General features: G+C 34.9%; 4 protein-coding genes across 16 annotated transcripts; 2 read left to right on the forward strand and 2 right to left on the reverse strand.

The window, feature by feature from the left end:
* LOC128867534 (monocarboxylate transporter 13) lies at window positions 1-5,627 on the forward strand. Of its 12 annotated transcripts, XM_054108823.1 has the most exons (8): window positions 2,988-3,390; window positions 3,449-3,612; window positions 3,682-3,877; window positions 3,946-4,212; window positions 4,267-4,473; window positions 4,541-4,888; window positions 4,960-5,125; window positions 5,202-5,627. In XM_054108823.1, exons 3-8 carry the CDS (start codon window positions 3,797-3,799, stop codon window positions 5,570-5,572), a joined length of 1,440 nt encoding a protein of 479 aa, XP_053964798.1. In that variant the 5' UTR covers window positions 2,988-3,390; window positions 3,449-3,612; window positions 3,682-3,796; the 3' UTR covers window positions 5,573-5,627. The 12 variants fall into 12 exon arrangements, with proteins under 12 accessions (XP_053964795.1, XP_053964803.1, XP_053964796.1 ...); XM_054108820.1 differs by lacking the exons at window positions 2,988-3,390; window positions 3,449-3,612 and adding an exon at window positions 1-92; XM_054108828.1 differs by lacking the exons at window positions 2,988-3,390; window positions 3,449-3,612 and adding an exon at window positions 3-92 and having other exon boundaries at window positions 3,697-3,877.
* Window positions 5,628-9,360: 3,733 nt separating this feature from the next.
* On the reverse strand, window positions 9,361-13,500 carry LOC128865701 (activin receptor type-1). 2 transcript variants are annotated; one of them, XM_054105980.1, is made up of 10 exons: window positions 13,392-13,500; window positions 12,964-13,087; window positions 12,491-12,566; window positions 12,224-12,428; window positions 11,925-12,151; window positions 11,638-11,852; window positions 11,351-11,573; window positions 11,100-11,287; window positions 10,815-11,040; window positions 9,361-10,749 (listed from the first exon to the last, which is right to left on the reverse strand). In XM_054105980.1, the coding sequence occupies exons 1-10, from the start codon at window positions 13,450-13,452 to the stop codon at window positions 10,600-10,602; spliced, it is 1,695 nt and encodes a 564-aa protein (XP_053961955.1). In that variant the 5' UTR covers window positions 13,453-13,500; the 3' UTR covers window positions 9,361-10,599. The 2 variants fall into 2 exon arrangements, with proteins under 2 accessions (XP_053961955.1, XP_053961956.1); XM_054105981.1 differs by lacking the exon at window positions 13,392-13,500 and adding an exon at window positions 13,166-13,362.
* Window positions 13,501-13,945: 445 nt separating this feature from the next.
* On the forward strand, window positions 13,946-16,526 carry LOC128865700 (mitochondrial intermediate peptidase). Its single transcript, XM_054105979.1, has 6 exons — window positions 13,946-14,119; window positions 14,210-14,332; window positions 14,394-14,800; window positions 14,866-15,172; window positions 15,230-15,931; window positions 15,986-16,526. Exons 1-6 carry the CDS (start codon window positions 13,979-13,981, stop codon window positions 16,421-16,423), a joined length of 2,118 nt encoding a protein of 705 aa, XP_053961954.1. The 5' UTR covers window positions 13,946-13,978; the 3' UTR covers window positions 16,424-16,526.
* Window positions 16,522-17,052, reverse strand: LOC128865704 (uncharacterized). Its single transcript, XM_054105982.1, has 2 exons — window positions 16,809-17,052; window positions 16,522-16,707 (listed from the first exon to the last, which is right to left on the reverse strand). Exons 1-2 carry the CDS (start codon window positions 16,871-16,873, stop codon window positions 16,611-16,613), a joined length of 162 nt encoding a protein of 53 aa, XP_053961957.1. The 5' UTR covers window positions 16,874-17,052; the 3' UTR covers window positions 16,522-16,610.
* Between the last annotated feature and the right edge of the window lie 1,192 nt (window positions 17,053-18,244).

Genomic DNA, 18,244 nt, shown 5'->3' on the forward strand with positions numbered 1-18,244 from the left:
AACTGGAAAGCGATTAGTAAGCACAAAGTGTATTAATATAAATACATAACTAGTGATCTGTTAAATCAAGCCATAATTGTAAATGTTTAAAAGTGAGTTCTTTTTTAACGATTAATAATTTAAGCTAAAATATGTCTTATTATTATTATATAATTTCGGTTGTACTTTTGGTTCTTCCTACAAAACTTTTTTCCTTTTCTTAAAAAGAAAGGTTGTGTACTTTATTCCATGAGATGTTAAAAAAAGCTGACAACAAACTTAATAATTTATTATCAGTGAAAAGTGGCAAGTTCTTTATCTCGTTGTATCTTTATTGTATCAAGACAGAGAGATTAAACGCATTTGGCACGCTAGAATTTCAAAACACTACTCTTTGCGTGCATCATTAAGTTTTTAAACGCATGTTTAGGTACCTACTAGGTATTGCACAATAACTGATTATCTTTTAATATATAAAATTTTTTATTACCAAAATTATTATGGATACAAAAATTTAATTGATTGCTCAGAATTTTTTTTATTATGAGACTCTTGCAGCAAATGTGCGATATGTACATACATATGTATGCAGTTCCTGCCTTAAAAATTTTAATAATACAATGGCACATTAATTAAGGCAGGTGTTAGGCCAAGCTTCTCCCTCAATGTATTTGTATGCTTTCATTTGATTCCAAAATGAAGGACCCTACAATTGTAGAGAACGTTTTCAGGTTCCCGTTCCGAGAGGCGATCGCTGTTAGAAAGAAGTTTTGATGTATTATGTTCGTAATGGCGGGGCGGTTATAGTCGTAATACTTCGATTACTTATATGCTTAATACAAAAAACTGGATAAGGCATTGGCTTAAGTATACTTACATACATGCATACATACATACCATATTATTTTGAATAGTACACCCCGATTGCAAAACATTATTAAGGCTGAAGACTTTCTGAGATAGGTTAGATTATTCTGACCCAGCCACACTTAGGGTCGACGGGGAACTTTTCAAGTCATTCGTATTAATTTTGTTTAGCTTGTCGATTATAAAAAACTCCCATGCGTTATCTTAGTGCAATCATAACAATTTCTTGACGTAAGATTTGGCCTAATATTGCCAAGAGTTTTTTCGCGAAAAATGTATAGTATAATTAATTAAATTTAGTCTCAAGTACGGATTATCTCTGAATGTCGAAAGAAAAGTACCCAATATTTCTAGTAAATGGAAGCAGAAAACAATTAGGATTATTTGAAATCTAAATAAAAACAATGATGGGCACTGTCCAAGCTAAATATTTCTATATACTCGTATGTACACATTGTATTAATAATTTTAAGAAAACATTTTGACAGACGAGTAAATCGAGTTTATACTGGTTATGTATTTATTATAGAAGACAAGTAAAAATTGAAACTGATAACAGTGACCGGCGCAATATAGAAATCCACTTTAAAACCAGTTCGATCTGGATTTCCTGAAAAGTAAACAATCGCATTGGACCTGGTCGCCCCGCACCGCTCCATTCGTCAAAATAATGATGTATTTCTGAACCGTACTCTATTTAAGAAAAATTAATACTGATAACGGTCATCAAATGTCACAATGTACATATGTATTTGTAAAGTGTTGTCGAGGTGCACAACCGCACGTTACTCAGTCTGGACCTGAGCTTCAAACCTATTGTCAGATGGTGGTACTGATTTATTTACATATTTACATACTAATGAAATAAAGAATTAACCGGATTGGGCTGGTTTCGATAGAGACAATCATCTAGGGAACGTGAACCTCACACATTTTGTTTAACTGTATGACATCAATTTTTGTATGGCTTGGCTTTGGGACGGTAAGTGAGGTAAATGCCCTAAATTTGCTTAGACAAAATAATTCTGGATTTTTATTTCTACATTGCATTATTTTGCGCTACAGTTTATTTATCCTTATCCGTTAGATGTCACAACGAGCAGTATACTTAACAAATAATAGAGTTGCTAATATAAAATGTTAATCAAAATTATATTGAAATTTGAATTCTTACTTAAATACTTGAAAAAAAAAAAATATTCTGCAAGAGTTTTCAATTTATTTTTCTTACTACTACTATCACCTTCTACGGATTCTCCTTGCTGTGATGCTTAAATATTTACAACTCGTTACTCTGGTGCAATTGAGTTCTGCATACTATTGCAGGTTGAACTCTTACCTATCAAGAATCGACCCTGACATGCCAGGAAAGTGCCTCGCGTGACGCCAAGCACCATTTCACGTGCACCCTTAAGTCCGTTCGTCTTACACCCTTCTCCCTCTGGACCAGCCCCGTTGAAACAGATTTTTTCCTATGCCTATAAACAGCGTATTATTTGTTATGTATTTTATATTTTTTACTGTTAAGTATTTTAAAACACAAGTGCATACAAAGATGCTTTTTTTTTTAAATACGCAATTTGCAGTCAAATATCTGCTATGGTCGAATGAATTAATAAAATTTAATTGGTAAGCTTGGCAGCTCTTTGTGTTATCTCTCCGTTACAACAAATTTACCAGTGCTGGTACACTTGGTATCTGATGATAAAAAAATAAAAGTAAAAATAAAACATTTAAAAAGTGTCGAGAATGTAAACAAAACTAAAGTTTGTTGTTTACATTAATTGGATGTGAGTAATGTGCATTATATTGTAAAAATGGCTCGGCACTTAACTTTTGCCGGAATACAATGAGCAGGAGTGTCATCTTTGTTCCTTTGCTCAACAAAACAGAGAACAAAACAAATGTCTTGTGAAATGCGTAATATATAAATGATATATGTACAAGAGTTAGCGTAAGAGTATTGCTTATATGTACCTGCAAATCAATTCATATGGGCTCAGCTATTCTATTTTTATTTATATTGCCAAAGGACATGCACATCCATATGTACAAATATAGGCATCAATGTATGAGATTACAAAGTTACTATTTACTGAAAAAAACAATACGAGGTAATCAATACATAAAGAGGAGAAGTGACATCTACTTTGATCTGCACATACGAAAAAATTCTGATTAATCCGTTTAGCTGTAAGCATAATTCTTTACTCGCACTCGCGCTTTAGCAACTTTACTCGTGTTGAGTGGAAAATTAATTCAATTATGTCAAATAAAGAGGGCCGCTGTAGCCGAATTTGTTGGTGCATGACTACCATTCGGAAGTGCGTAGGTTCGAATCTCCGTGCATGAAACACCAAATCATAGAACAAGTTTTTACTAATAGCCATCGTCCCTTGGCCGACAATTGTATAGTATTTCTGTATTGAAAAAGCTCCTCTGCCGTTCGGAGTCGGCTTACAACTGTAGGTCCCTCGATTTGTGAAACAACATCAAGACGCGCACCACAAATAGGAGAAGGAGCCCGGCCAAACACCAAAATAGGTGCAAGTGCGAATTATATACATTATGTACATATTTGTAATATACATATTCCAAATAGTTGCTGCTAGTAGAGAGAAAAGCCACAAACAAATGGAATATCTCTATAGTCGATCATCTGCGCCATAAATTTTCGAATTATATAAACGCCACAATTTTTCCGTCACTTACCTGATAAAAATATAAGTTATCTCATATACTAGCAGTCATGCGAGTGTTTGTATTGTAATGAAAGATGAATGAATCCGCAACATACAAATGTAATAGTACTAATTTGTATTCTCTTTATTTTAGTTGCTACCTTCCTAGAGGAAACAATAATTGACAGTTGGGCACACAAAAACCAAAACTGAATAGCATAAGGATATCTTTATTTTGTAATAAAGTAGATAGTAACTTTAGTTGAAATATGGATGCTCCACAACCGAGCGTATCTGTGCCAGATGGTGGATGGGGTTGGTTGATTGTGGGTGCAGTGGCATTGATAAATGTAAGTAGTATTAATATATATTAAAGTTGAATTGTGATTTTTAATTATATACTATTTTTCGCCTACAGATGACCAATCAATATATTCACTCCGTTTTCGGTCTGCTCTTTGGTGCCAAATTGCAGAGTATGCAGGAGTACACCTATACTGCTGCATTAATTTTGAACTTGAGCAGCTTGACCTTGAATTTTTCCGGTTTATTTATTGGCCCGGCCATAAAGGCATTCAAACCACGCAGCGTAGCAGCTATAGGCATATTGCTTGTCTCGAACGGATTGTTCCTTTGTTCATTTGCATCAGAAAGTTGGCATTTCATTGTCGGTTATAGTTTATTTGTAAGTTAAAAGCAAATATTTGCTGAAAATAAAAATAATAAACTTTTATTGTAGGTCGGCCTCGGACTCGGTTTAATTACACCATCAACCTTTATGGCCATAAATTCATATTTTAGTGCAAAACGCGGCCGCGCCGTGGGATTAGCCTTAGCTGGTTCAGGTATAGGTCAGGTGACGGTGCCACATTTAGTACGCTTACTTCTAGATAATTACGGATTTCAAATTACTGTTCTGGCTATGGCACTATTTTCGCTTATAGGCGTAAGTCTGTCCGAAATGTGTATATGGATAACATGTTTCCATAATAAATGAAAATTGAATATTATAGCTTATGGGTGCCGCATTGCTAAAGCCATTAGCACCTCCAATCAGACATAATAATCGACAGCATGTACGTCTATTGTTATCAACCGATGATGAGAAAAACAAAACAATACCGCCACAGTGTGAAGTACATATAGTTGAATCCAATGAATTGGTAAAAAACGGAGACCCTCATGCACAGCTTGCACCTCAGCGAGATACAAGTTATTGCAGCAAAGTTGGTCAGCGTTTGGTGCAAGCCATGGATTTGGAATTGCTTAAAGATGTAACGTTCTGGAGTATAATCGTTGGTATGGGACTGGTGTATACTTCTACTATACAGTTTACTATGCTCTTCCCGCATTTTTTACAGGTTGGTTACAATTATCTTATCTTTGTAGACTGTTGTTTTTTGTTTAATTTTCCATTTAATTTTTGTTTTAGTACTCAGTTGGGCTTACCTCATTCAATACAGCAACCTGTATGTCTGCTGTTGCTGGCGCTGACATAGTGTGTCGGCTTTTACTGCCTTGCATCACTGACAAGCTAAATGTACCTTATCGGGTTGTTTTCCTGCTGGGCACGGTTGGCCTACTCATTTCGCGCGCTGGTACGCTTTACTGCCTTCCATCTGCATAGACTTTGTTTAAATATTAACCATATTTGTTTTCCGTTTCCATTTTTAGCTCTGGCCGAATCTATGGATATGACCACAATCATTGTTATGTCCATTTTCACTGGTATGACCAAATCCGCCACTGTGTTAAATAACAACCTAACAATTTCAAGCCACTGTCGACCGGAAAAATTACCAGGCGGTTTGGGTTTGAATATGATTGCCAAAGGTGTGCTAGTTATCACTGTTGGTCAATTGCTTGGCTGGATACGTGATTACACACACTCTTACATACTATGTTTGCATGCACAAAATATTTTGCTGTTACTGGTAGTCTTGATTTGGGTGCCAGAGCTTTTTTGTCGTTATAAAAAGGAGCGCAAAGTAAAGAGAGAGGCTGCGGTCGAGAGAGAGGAGTATAATAAAATGAGTACGTGCTAATACTACGAAGTTTTCACAATGCAATATTTTAAGGCAGTATTAATTTCATCAAAACTTAAATTTAATCCTAACAATCTCATACTAATAGTTTTTAAAATTGACCACAACAGTAACACCATTTTATATTTAAGAACTCATTCATCACTAAATTTGTAATTCTACAACAAGACATTGTGATATTTTAAAATGTAAAATCGTGTATAAATGCCAGTAAGGTGTACATAAGACTATCTTTTATTGTAGTTAATAAGGGTTTTCGATTGAAATTTGTATATGTATTGAAAGTATAAGTCAAAGAATTTAGGACTCATAAATTTATTAATTTATCTTATAATAAATGAAATAAAAATTAGTTTTTTAATATGTTTTTAAGATCTTATAAATAAAGGATACAAATATTTTTTTAAAAAATAAAATTTTTGAAGAAACAAAAACAAAACTACACTAAAATGATCACTCCTATGGTGAATTTTTTGGATAATAAATTTATTGTTAATAAATTTTAATAACTGGAATGAATTTCAATATTAACCGATTCTTTAAATACGCACAATCGAGGGGACTCAATTGCGGGCATACATTCCCACAGAATAATAGGAGTGCCGTCATGAAAAATGTATATGAATACACAACTTGTTTGTACCACCTGTAAGTGATGCTGCACTATAGCGGCATACATAAGGGACGCTAGTAGTAATAGGCAATGTGAGGCAAAATTTTAGTCCTACGGTAGTTATTTTAAAGCAAGATTACTTGTTTTCTGAGACGCTTATTATTGCTTTACACAAAATAGTAGGAGTGCTAACGTTTTTTAAACGAAATAACTTAACTTATAAATATATACAAAATTTTCGTAAAGTAAATAAACTTCCAGCGACTTTAGTAATCAAGTGCTAATTTATGTGTTATTTTTTTGGTCCCAGTGATTAGAGGAAAGTACTCTACAGAGGAAAAGCGAGCAAACATCAAAAGGCTAAGAAATCAGTGAAAAACAATTAAAGATACCAGAGGATGTTATGCTCAGATGGTAGCAAATGCCTTAAATTATAAAAATAAGAATGAAAATCGCGGACGAAAGCAAAAAATATCCGCTAAAGGCGATCGCAATAAAATGCGTTGCTGGAAAAGTAATCCATTTGCATCAACCAGGGTTCCGAAACTGTGCGTAGATTTTTGGTGCTACACAAATAATTCGCAAGTTCACAAAAAATACCGCTACTGACAAAAAAAAACAATTGAAAGTCAGTATAGAGTTTGCGGAAGAGCATGTGTCCTGACACCTGAGTAAATGGCGAAATATATTGTGGTCAGATGAAAGCAAAACCGAATTGTTTGGTAGTACAGCTCCAAAAAGAATGTTCAGCGCCCACCCAACACAAAATATAATCCCCTATTCAACCAACATGACGGCGTTAAAGTTATATTATGGCGAAGACGAATATTACCATATGCCACTGAAATGAATATATCAGCAAGATAGTGATTTCAAACAAAACGAGTAAGGCCGCAAAAGAATGGTTTAGGGTTAACGAGGTAGAGGTTACGTGTTGGCTCACTCAGTTTCCCGACCCTTCCTCAACCCTATAGAAAACTTAGGGACTGACATCAAAAACGGAACGGAAACCAACCAATTCTTGATTTATGGAAGGTAGTAAAAGATACTTGGAAATGAATCCCATTAAAACGTTGTCAGGGTTTCATAGATTCTATATCACGAAGGTGTCATTTACTGCTGAAAACGGGGGTAATCAACGAAATATTAGTGTGTGATTTTTCGTTTTATAAAGATTGGAAGGCATTTTGTGCTAGCAGTTGAAAATAATCCTATATTATATAAATTACTCCCATTTTTATGTGGAACTAATTTTTAATTTCCACTGACTGTGGAAAGATAAATGTAATTCATGTGGTTTATTTTGAGCCAAAATTGTTTAATTAAAACCGTTATTTTACTGAAAATTTATCATTGCATTGTTCTCAAGACGACCCTTTTATTATTTTGTTGGCAACTGTATAAGTATATACATAATTGTAATTTTAATGAAATTTTAGTTCGACTCCAAACGCTTTTATGTCAATTATTAAACATTTAGTCACCACCAGACCGCTTCTGAATTGTTGAATTAAAGGTCTAGATGCAATTCCACAACTTCCCTTGCAAATAGACGGTTCTTCCGCCCATTACAACAACACAGCCTACCAAAAAGTAATATATTTTTTCCTTAAAATATTGTCATTGAATTTCCGAAATAAAAAAAAAAACACCAGTCTAACGGTTAGACGCGATAGAAGTGAAACCTTCCGTAAAACAAACTGAGAGAGAATAAGACGAAAGCAGCATTAGGAGCAAGATAATTATAGGTTCATTATAATATTGCTATAAAGTTCATATTTTATTTTCTTCATTTTATTATTATTCATCCTCAATGTTTTCAATTTCAACAAATGATACGAGTGGCTTATGATAGCTAAAATATGATACAAATGCTTTGGTTTCGATGTTGTCAACATGTCTTTGAAATACCGCGTCAATGGTTGTTTTTGATCGTGTTGTCGATTCAGTGCGATTGTTACACATTTTTAAATTGAATGTTGTATTGAGAACGTCAATTAAAGGAACCGCTGTGTCCAATGCAAAATTTACGTTAAAATCGCCACTTAAAATCATTGGAACTTTATTGTAATCTTTTCTAAGTATCCGCGATACTTCTGGTGTATACTTTATTAAATTTTCGTGAATGAATTCCGTGATGCTATTTATTGATTTTTTTTCTGTCGATATTCACGACACTTTTCTGCATTATTTTTCGGCATAATTGCGGTAAATATTTAAAAATGAAAATATTTACGAATATAAAAATACACACGCGGTTGCTATTATGAGCGTCCCCAGCAAAACCAGCGTGACCGAAACTCTAACACAATTACATTTTTTTTAATGTTACAAACACATATGCACGCAGGTTTTGCTGGGGCGTGACCGAAACTCTAACACAATTACACATATGCACTCGTATTTGTTTGAAAATCGACTTTTTTTTTTGTTCTCCGTCACCTTTGGAAAATGTGTAAACAGTAAGCAAACTTTATTCATATATTTTTCCTCATTTTTGCATCAGTAAAATTAAACAAACGCCGTAGCCGAATGGGTTGGTGCGTGACTACTATTCAGAATTCACAGAGAGAACGTCAGTTCGAATCTCGGTGAAAACACCAAAATTAAGGAAAACTATTTTTCTAATAGCGCTCACCCCTCAGCAGGCAATGGCAAAACACCGAGTGTATTTCTGCCATGAAAAAAAGCTCCTCATAAACATATCATAAAATAAAATAAAATAACTGTATAAAAACAATTTTTTTCTTGTGATTCGAACCAAGGATTTTGGATCGGAAGCTCACATTGCTAGCCGCTCGGCTATCGCGCCATGCTGTCGGCGCTGGCCTAAAAGTTATTTAGTTCGTCGCTACGTGTATATGTAATATTCGTAGCAAAGAGTGTCGCTTTTTTCGTTTCACTTTTTCTCAAATCACTCCCAACGATTCTAAAGAAGTTTTCACTTCAAAAATAAAAATCACTTGCAAACCCCGATATTGACAATAATTTAAGTAAGTTAAGGCAAGCCCCCCGAAGCCTTTAACTCTTCTCACCTCTTCGTTTATCCCACAGTTTGGTTGCTCCAGTACCAATGTTTTTAGGAATATTCCATGCTGTTACAACCGCACAAAAACAGAATATGCATGTATGGTTGAAAAGTACGCATAGCAAACTAAATAATTTATGTCGAAACTTCCAATTAAAATATTTATTTTTATTCTTATTGTAGGCCATGAACTCTATTTTGTACAATAAATTTAGCTTAAGACTATATACATACTTATGTCTATTGAAAGCAAAAACTTCCAAGTCAATAATTCAGAAATGTATAGTTTTTAGATGTGTATGCAACATAGCCTTGGAAACAAAGGTCACTCATTCATTAAATTTTATTTAAAGGCGATACTACACTACCTATTCACGGTTAGCAAAATGTGGCGAAGACGTTTTACGTTTATACGTCTTATAGCGAGAAATAATGTATTTTTCCCAAATAAGCAATTTTCAGAGTAGTTGCTCCATATATGTATGTAGCCTAACTTTCTTGCCATGCAAAAGTATGTACCTCATTACTGAAATGCACCAATAAACAGTGAACAATTCTAATCAATACGTTCGTGAAAAGTTATAAATTTGTTGTTTTTGACTCTGTGGTTCCAGTAGCTTAGGTAGCATTCGAAATACAATTTAGTAACAATATTTATGTTTACCTACGGCCACAACATGCTTCTTCGCTACATTTATAATCTTAAATCATTCATCACACCTCTTTATATTTTTCCATTGTTTTGCGGATTCCAAATTAAATTTGAATACTGTGGCATAATTTTGCGAATAATACGTAAGATGGCACCAGAGGGAAGCGAATAAATAATAAGAGATACTATAGAATCTAAATAAATAGGTTTTAAAGCTTAAGGCATTTTCTGTTTTTGTTTGCAAACAAGGCATCTTCAATACGGTTCAAGGCACACAAAGATTAAAAACAAAATATACGTAAATTTAATTAGTCTTAAGCGTGTCTTTCATTCAATTGGTATACTTTGTTGCATGCAATTGTATACATTCCACGCATCATAAAACAAAGATGCTTAGGTTAGTTTTATTGGTTGGTTATATTATCAATACAGTATGGGTTCGGTAACTAAATTTCTAGTTAATAACTAATTACTAATTTATCTATCGCAAAAAATATACCTCACCATTCACCGTTTCACGCGTAACAATCACACCTTCACATTCTTTCATGCTACATAACATATTTAAATATTTGTATCATATTTAAGCCGAGTAGTAATACTTAAATAAGTTTCAAATCTTAATTAACACTTCTTAGAACTAACTACCGTTTTACCCTCAAATTTTTGGACTTAACACTAAAATCTACTACTCTAACTTATAGAATTACTTAATATGCATGTTTGTTTAGAAACTAAACACACACTTCATCATAATTAAGACGTATTTTTTCATCTGCAGACGCAAGTTTTTGTATAGTTTTCCTTATTCTCAAAGCAGGTAATCGCACGTTTGGATTTTGATGCCAACATTCCTTCATTAACTTAGACATACCAGCGAGTAACTGAAATATAATCACAAACTTAATTTTCTTACTGCTAATTAATATAATTCATTTTAATTATATACCGGATCAGAAGCCCAGCGATTGGGAAATGCAGGTCGATAATTGTCCACACATACAACTTTGCGCATATCTTCGAAACTTGGGTCCGATGGCACAACATCGTAAAAAGGCACTTTGTACTCCTCTGCAATGCCTCCTGAAATAGTGCGACGACATACCTCCCAAAGTACTAGACCGAGTGCATAGATATCAGTACGGCGCAACGCCTCGAAGCATTGCATATTAATACTAAAATAGAAACAATGCTATGTTGAAAATTTCAATTACATATAAACTGTGTGACATACCTTTCATCTAAAACTTCAGGTGACATATAACGCTTGGTGCCGACTTTAGGGTTATTTCCCAGATCCAATTTACCAGTGACATGAGAGTGTGTTACAGCCAAGCCAAAGTCTGCTATTACACATGTACCGTCCGATTTCACAAGTATGTTTTTCGACTTTAAATCACGATGTGCCATCGCAGGCTTACCCTACATGAATAATGTTTGTATATTATTAGAATTCAACAAGGACTTTTCGTTTGTATTTCTCACCTCTGTGCCTAAAATTTCTGTATGCAAATGTACGAGCCCATTAGCAACAGATAAACAAATTAATATCATATCGTTGTGGCTTAGGGCGTTCCTGTTCAAGTGATCAAAAAGAGAACCATTCGGATAATAATGGGTGAGTAACCACAATTGAGTGCAGAAGTTACGGGATGTCATATCAGAACCAATATATCCCAAAATATTTTCATGTCGGAGCAGAATTGTGCTGAAAAAAGTATTGAAATGCTCACAACATGGCTGCTTCTATTTAAATGCTCATTGGATATTACCTGTATATTTCTGTTTCTCGCTTCCAAGACTTTTCATCACGTGTTAGAAAAATTTTTACAGCAATGTTTTCACCATGCCACTGTCCTCGCCAAACTTCACCATACTTTCCACGTCCAATGCACTCTACTAAAGTAACTTGTTTGGCGAGAGTACGTTGAACTAATAAGGGTAAACCACTCCCAGAACCTGAAGTCATTGGATGTTGGAGATATTCCTAGAAATACATTTTTTTCGTCAATTATAAAATTATAAAATTTGTTTGGCTTTTTAATCTGAATTAACCCACTCGTAATGTACTATCACCAGCGCTTGTTGCTCTCAGTAGTTCATCGTTCACTAAATACACATCAGGATCATTTTTTATGCGTGAAGCCATTAGGCTTTTACGATGATGACGTATCATGAAGTAATAAATCAACGTAGCTATCAAACCTATTACAAAGACAGGTCCCAATATCGCTAGAGTCATTTTAAAGGTATTACTTAAATCGGCACTTAATCGTGTAACTTCATCTATAAAGTAAGATTTTTTAATACAATTTAAGGTGTAAACAAACTGAAAGCAAGATAAACTTCAAAACTTACCGTTTACAATCGGGGGTAACTCCGGGAAATCTCCGTCATTACAATAGTCTCCAGAACAACAAACTATGTTGACATGCATTACAGCACGTTTGCGAGGTCCTAACGTATTTTGATTACATATTAAAGGCAGCTGATCTGGTGATGTGGTGCATCCTCGAGATACTTTCTCCTCACCATAGGCGCTACGGGTGCGTGATTTCCAACACTAAAACGAATTGATTTTTTCTGTTAGTAAAAAAATGATCACATTTTCCACGAACTACAAACCTGAATGGCATTCTGACACGTATGTGCATTTTGTGTAGCATTTTTGCAGGGCGCATCGCACGCGTAGCACTTGAACCTGTAATATTTGTTTAAATAAAAATTGTAAAATACTATTTTCTAAAACAAAAACAAAAAATTATACTACTTTATATGATAAAACTGAGCAAAAGGCGCACACAAAAAATCTTACCTTAAAAGAATTAGAATAAATAAAATATAAAAAATATTTCATAACATTGAATTAAAACATAATAACACTCCTACTATTAAGTAAGCAATTCACGCTAACTATGTAGTTACCTTCTTTTCATTCGACGTTTAGATTTTGTGTGCCTCCTTTGGTAAGCGGAAGGGGGATTTGTTAGCAGATATATTAATCTTATTTTTTACATACTATCTCGAAACTTTTACTTGGATATGAAAATGAAGCAACTTTATGTGACCTTACAATCTACATATATGTAAATTCTTACCTGGGATGTGATTGTATGGAATTCCGCGGGACCGATGAATGCTCCTTCTCATTGGTATACGACATTTCCAAATCCAAATTTTCTTGGTTTTCGTCCAATAGACGGCCACTTATTTCTGCAATCGCTGAATCATAAAATGAAAAAACTCCAATATTTGAATATATTCAAACGATTTTGTTAAAGTTAACAATAACAGCTTTACTTCTATGCAAATCAATTACGACGGTTGTAATACATAACCGCAAGTGGTGTAAAGAGTTGCGTCGCTGCGGAGCACCAACGCAATGCTGATCACAACCAAATCACAAAGCAATTACTTCAATAGTTATGTATTACAAGCACATGGTTTCACTAGATATTTATATCAAATGCTTTCCCCGAGTTAGATAAAGTTCACTACAAACTGTTAATAGGACATTTTAAAGTACCTTTAGCGTCTTGTAAAGGGAATATTGAAATTAATAATAATAAAAATACAAAGTCGGCCATTGTTGTAGCGCAGCAGCACAAAAACAAAATGGATAGCGAGATATGCTTGATGTGGATTATTTCGCGCAGTGTTGCATTGCACTACGTGATTGTTAATATTATTACATGGTTATTATTATGCATAGTTCTGGCTGTTATTGTTATTGCAGCAACAACATGGCACCTGCTTATGATTTAGTAATTAAGAAAACGTTTTATCAGAAGCCATTCCTATTGCATCGTATACAATATTGTATTCTCTAACAACTTTTTTGCTGTGTTTCAATAGTTTTTTTTATTTCATTTCACCTTGACACTAGTCTAATTTTTTGGGCGTTTGAAATTGTGATGATAAAACCGTACTCTGTCCTTCCTCCAATGCAGGTTTCGAAATTATTAGAGTGCGGGGCTACTAATCTCAAGATTAACTCCGCGCTTGATCGTTTTCTCGCCAGGTTGGGTGGCAACATCATAATGCGAAGTAATGCCAAATTTTGACACTTCCTCATTTTTTTTTTTCTTTAAAAAATTGTAGAAGCATTGGAAAATGATAAGGACAGGTAGGAATAGAGCGGCTATATCCCTGCTCAAACAATTGCATCAAAATGTGTCAACATGGTCTACTCCGCTGGCCACTGCATTCAATTCCCCACCTTATAAAAAAATTAACTTTACGCGAAATGAGTCGGTGAGTTAATTGCATCAAAATATCACAAATTATGTTATGTATACAAAGCTAGAATGGCTCTGGAGAAGTTAATTCAATTATTGATTGCAGGGGCTATTTTGTTTACCCGAATTACGTTCATTTGAGGGATTCTACCTTATGCGCGACAATGTAGCAAATAAAACAGACGAGTTAATAGCTGAAGCTACATCACCTAATCGCCAACGAAAGATGGTAAACGAGTGGAAAATATAATTGTTTTTATTTCCTTTAGAATTTTGAGTTTTTATTTTAGGTAGAAATTTTTGATGAACTGTCAGACTCGCTATGTAAAGTGGCTGATTTAGCCGAATTTATACGAATTGCTCATCCTAAAAATAAATTTAACCAGGCCGCAGAGGACGCCTGTATTACTATAAGTGGAATTGTAGAAAGTCTAAATACGCACAAACCTCTTTATACGGCGTTACGCAATGTTGTAGAGAATGACGATTTTGTTCCAACTACTGAAGTAGACAAACATGTTTCCAAACTATTCTTGTTTGATTTTGAGCAGTCAGGCATTCATTTACCAGAAAAGGAGCGACAAAAAGTGGTTCGGCTAAACGATTATATTTTGCAATTGGGACAAAAATTCATGGCCGGTGCGGTGCAGCCTACAACTGTCCGTCGGAGTGATGTTCCACTTTCAGTTCGGAGCTAGTAAGTTGATGGTGGAATTATCACAAAAATTATTTCATTACAATTTGTGTTACATCAATTATAAGCTTTCCCTCGGAGGGTGAAAACGTGCTAATTTCTGGTTTATATACGAACTCGTCTAATGCACTTGCACGTGAAACGGCTTACCGTCTATTCCTGCAACCATCTCAACAGCAGGATCAATTGCTTTCAGATTTACTCTTATGCCGTCATGAATTAGCTCGCACTTGTGGCTTTGAAACGTATGCACATCGAGCACTCAATGCCAGTACTGTGGAACATCCGCAGATGGTTCGAGAGTTTCTAGATGAATTATCTCACGGCCTTCGTCCTCGTGCTGATGCTGATTTTAGAATTATGGAAGAAATGAAGGTAAGTTCATCTTGCATGCCTTCTATTAATTTACTAGTTTTTCTTTCCATCTTACAGCGTAAAGAAAGTGGATTAACTGAAGCTCGTCTAGCCTCTTGGGACCCTCCATATTTCACTTCTCAAATGGAACGTAAATCTTTAAATGCAAATACTAGTGAATTCTTGCCGTACTTTAGTTTGGGTGGTTGTATGGAAGGACTTGATAATATAATGCGCTCATTGTATGGAATATCATTGAAAAACACCGAAATGGAGCCGGGTGAAGCTTGGAATAATGACATCTATAAAATATCGGTTGTGCACGAAACCGAGGGTTTACTTGGTTACATTTACTGTGATTTTTTCGAACGTAATGGCAAACCAAATCAAGACTGCCACTTTACAATACAAGGTGGTAAAAGACTTTCCGATGGTAATTATCAATTACCAATCGTCGTTGTGATGCTAAATCTATCTCAGCCACACTGGACTGGGCCAGTACTCCTGTCTCCTTCGCGAGTTGACAATCTTTTTCATGAAATGGGGCATGCTATGCACTCGATGTTGGCACGCACAGAATATCAACATGTAACGGGTACGCGATGTAGTACAGATTTTGCCGAGGTTCCCTCCGTATTGATGGAATATTTCGCAAGCGATCCACGTGTACTTCGTACGTTTGCCCGTCACTTCCAGACACAGGAACCAATTTCGGAAGACATGCTTCTAAGATTATGTGCCTCGAAGAAACTGTTCTCAGCCAGTGAAACCCAGCTTCAGGTAATTTTATCCGTTGATTTTAAACCTTATCTATACACTCGTCTTTCTCTGCAGGTTTTCTATTCTGCTTTGGATCATGTCTACCACAGTGGGCCGGTACCACAAAATAAAAGCACAACAGACACTTTGATTGAAGTGCAATCAAAATACTACAGCTTAGCACATGTAGAAAATACGGCTTGGCAGCAGCGTTTCTCACATTTGGTCGGTTATGGAGCAAAGTACTATTCATATTTGATATCGAAAACTATTGCTTCGTGGATTTGGCAAACGTACTTTGAAGAAAATCCGTTCAATCGAGAGTCTGGCGAAAAGTATCGTCAAGAAATATTGGCACACGGCGGTGGAGTACCCTCTAGACAACTGGTTACTAACTTTTTGAAGCGAGATATGACTCCACAAATTCTTGCACAAAGTCTACTACACGAGATCGACATGAATAATGATAAAGTCCAAGACATTAGTAAAAGTGTATTTAATGTGATGCTGTGATACCGTAGGTTTCCTTAAATTGTGTACATTAATCCATCCAAAATGTACTATTTAATTAGCAGAATGTGACGTTTTAATTAAATATTAAAGTCTACAAGTATGGTTTTTAAACATAAATTGGTTTAATTTTAGTAATAACTATATAATATACATCCTTGGAAGGTTTCATTCAGAACCTCATGACACACTAATTATGCGCTATCGCGGGCATTATTTCCAATCCTGTAAATTCTTTTGCCATACGAACGCCAAGTAGAAAAAGTCCGAAACTCTTCAATACGGACCTGAAAGAATGTGTTAGAAAAAAAAACATGGTCAGTCGTATTATAAGAAGTTGGGTTACGTCACTTTCAGCTAATGTATGCAGGATCTTACACATTCTTACCATTGGAATTCATTATGGTAGATACTTTTCAGGATATTAATCGGGTTAACACTTTTTTGAGACATTTTATTTTCAAATTAATTTGTGATCACCGTATTAAAAAACGCGATTCTTATATGGTGTGCAGTTGTTAGTGCTGACAATCAACAAAACAGATAGAAATGGAATGGATTGTCAAGCGCAAGGCGAATTCAATAAATCCACCTTGGTCAACTGTTAACCTCAAGGCGAATTTATTATTAATAAATCCTCCTTGTGTGAACCACAAGGCGATTATGTAACGAAGGTGAAAGCAAATGAAAAGCTGATATGTTTGTTTGCAAGTCAATTTTATTTTTGTACTACAACTATCACCTTGTATGAATTTATGTATGGTAAATAAGAAGGCGTTTTCACACGGAACTCGATAAGTTTGTATTAGTAATTTGTTAACTCAGAAAACGCCCTTTTGCTTTCCTTTCTCACTTTAATGATAACGAATTATGTAAATCAGCTGATTTTGTATTTAAAGGAGGAATAATTGATTATATCCGAAAAAAAAAATCAACGCAGCCTCCACTCACGTTACTTCGTTACCGTTTCAACCATAGATAATAAGACGGGAAGATGGAAAATAGTTAACTGGAATGACTCGAGCTACACCCGACCAAGGGCTGCCGCCCCAGTAAACTATTCCTGTCTAGTGTACCGTACCATGGAAAATAATTAATTAATTAAAAATTGCTTACTTGTTGTATTTCTGCAATAAATTAGTCGAATTGATCGACAACTGACAGTCAACTGATGTGTTCCATTTCATTGAAGTGCGACCACTCGTTTGGAAGAGTTTCTGTAAAGAAATAAAAATAAATATTGTAACGAATTTGGTACGTTTTTATCCAAATAAAATGATTCACAAAAATTCCTCTGAGTTCGATCACTGGATTGTTAAATAAAAGTCTCAAATTAATAGCAACACCATTTGCTTTACTGAATCACTTTATTTACTTTCCTTTTACACGTTCACGCTCTTAACTTAAAACTGAATACCCCATGCGCATGCACTTCTGCTTATATACATATGCAAGAATGATACGAGAAATATATTGCGCCATGAATAAACAAGCAAAGGGAAGGGGATTACTTGTTTGAGAACAGGGAGGGAATAAAACAGGATATGGAGGGTTTCTATAAATTTGTCCTTTCACAATTTAATACATGACACTTCGTTTTCATTCGTTTTTTTAGTTTAAATCTCACAAATCACAATATTTACAAGCCATTCACTGAATTTCCACAAACATTTTTTTTCTTCTCCTTATGTTTGTTTTGTATTGGGAAGATGCAGAGAACGTTAATATATACATGTTTAATATATACATTAACGTTCTCTGGAAAATGCCTGGGGTCAGATTTGCCAAAATAAAGTAACTGGTTTTTGAAGATGCCACCTTCAG

The sequence above is a fragment of the Anastrepha ludens genome, chromosome 6, assembly GCF_028408465.1.
Source record: "Anastrepha ludens isolate Willacy chromosome 6, idAnaLude1.1, whole genome shotgun sequence".
NCBI classification, from domain to species: domain Eukaryota; kingdom Metazoa; phylum Arthropoda; class Insecta; order Diptera; family Tephritidae; genus Anastrepha; species Anastrepha ludens.

Coding starts and splice junctions, on each gene's coding strand:
- LOC128865701 (XM_054105980.1), bottom strand. CDS start 13,452: ATGGCCGACTTTGTATTTTTATTATTATTAATTTCAATATTCCCTTTA. Junction 11,041..11,099: donor CCTGAAGTTTTAGATGAAAG/GTATGTCACACA, acceptor TTTCTATTTTAG/TATTAATATGCAATGCTTCG. Junction 10,750..10,814: donor ATCGCTGGGCTTCTGATCCG/GTATATAATTAA, acceptor ATTATATTTCAG/TTACTCGCTGGTATGTCTAA.
- LOC128865700 (XM_054105979.1), top strand. CDS start 13,979: ATGATAAGGACAGGTAGGAATAGAGCGGCTATATCCCTGCTCAAACAA. Junction 15,173..15,229: donor GAATTATGGAAGAAATGAAG/GTAAGTTCATCT, acceptor TCCATCTTACAG/CGTAAAGAAAGTGGATTAAC. Junction 15,932..15,985: donor CCAGTGAAACCCAGCTTCAG/GTAATTTTATCC, acceptor CTTTCTCTGCAG/GTTTTCTATTCTGCTTTGGA.
- LOC128865704 (XM_054105982.1), bottom strand. CDS start 16,873: ATGTCTCAAAAAAGTGTTAACCCGATTAATATCCTGAAAAGTATCTAC. Junction 16,708..16,808: donor TACCATAATGAATTCCAATG/GTAAGAATGTGT, acceptor ACATTCTTTCAG/GTCCGTATTGAAGAGTTTCG.
- LOC128867534 (XM_054108820.1), top strand. CDS start 3,797: ATGGATGCTCCACAACCGAGCGTATCTGTGCCAGATGGTGGATGGGGT. Junction 3,878..3,945: donor GTGCAGTGGCATTGATAAAT/GTAAGTAGTATT, acceptor TTTCGCCTACAG/ATGACCAATCAATATATTCA. Junction 5,126..5,201: donor CCTACTCATTTCGCGCGCTG/GTACGCTTTACT, acceptor TTCCATTTTTAG/CTCTGGCCGAATCTATGGAT.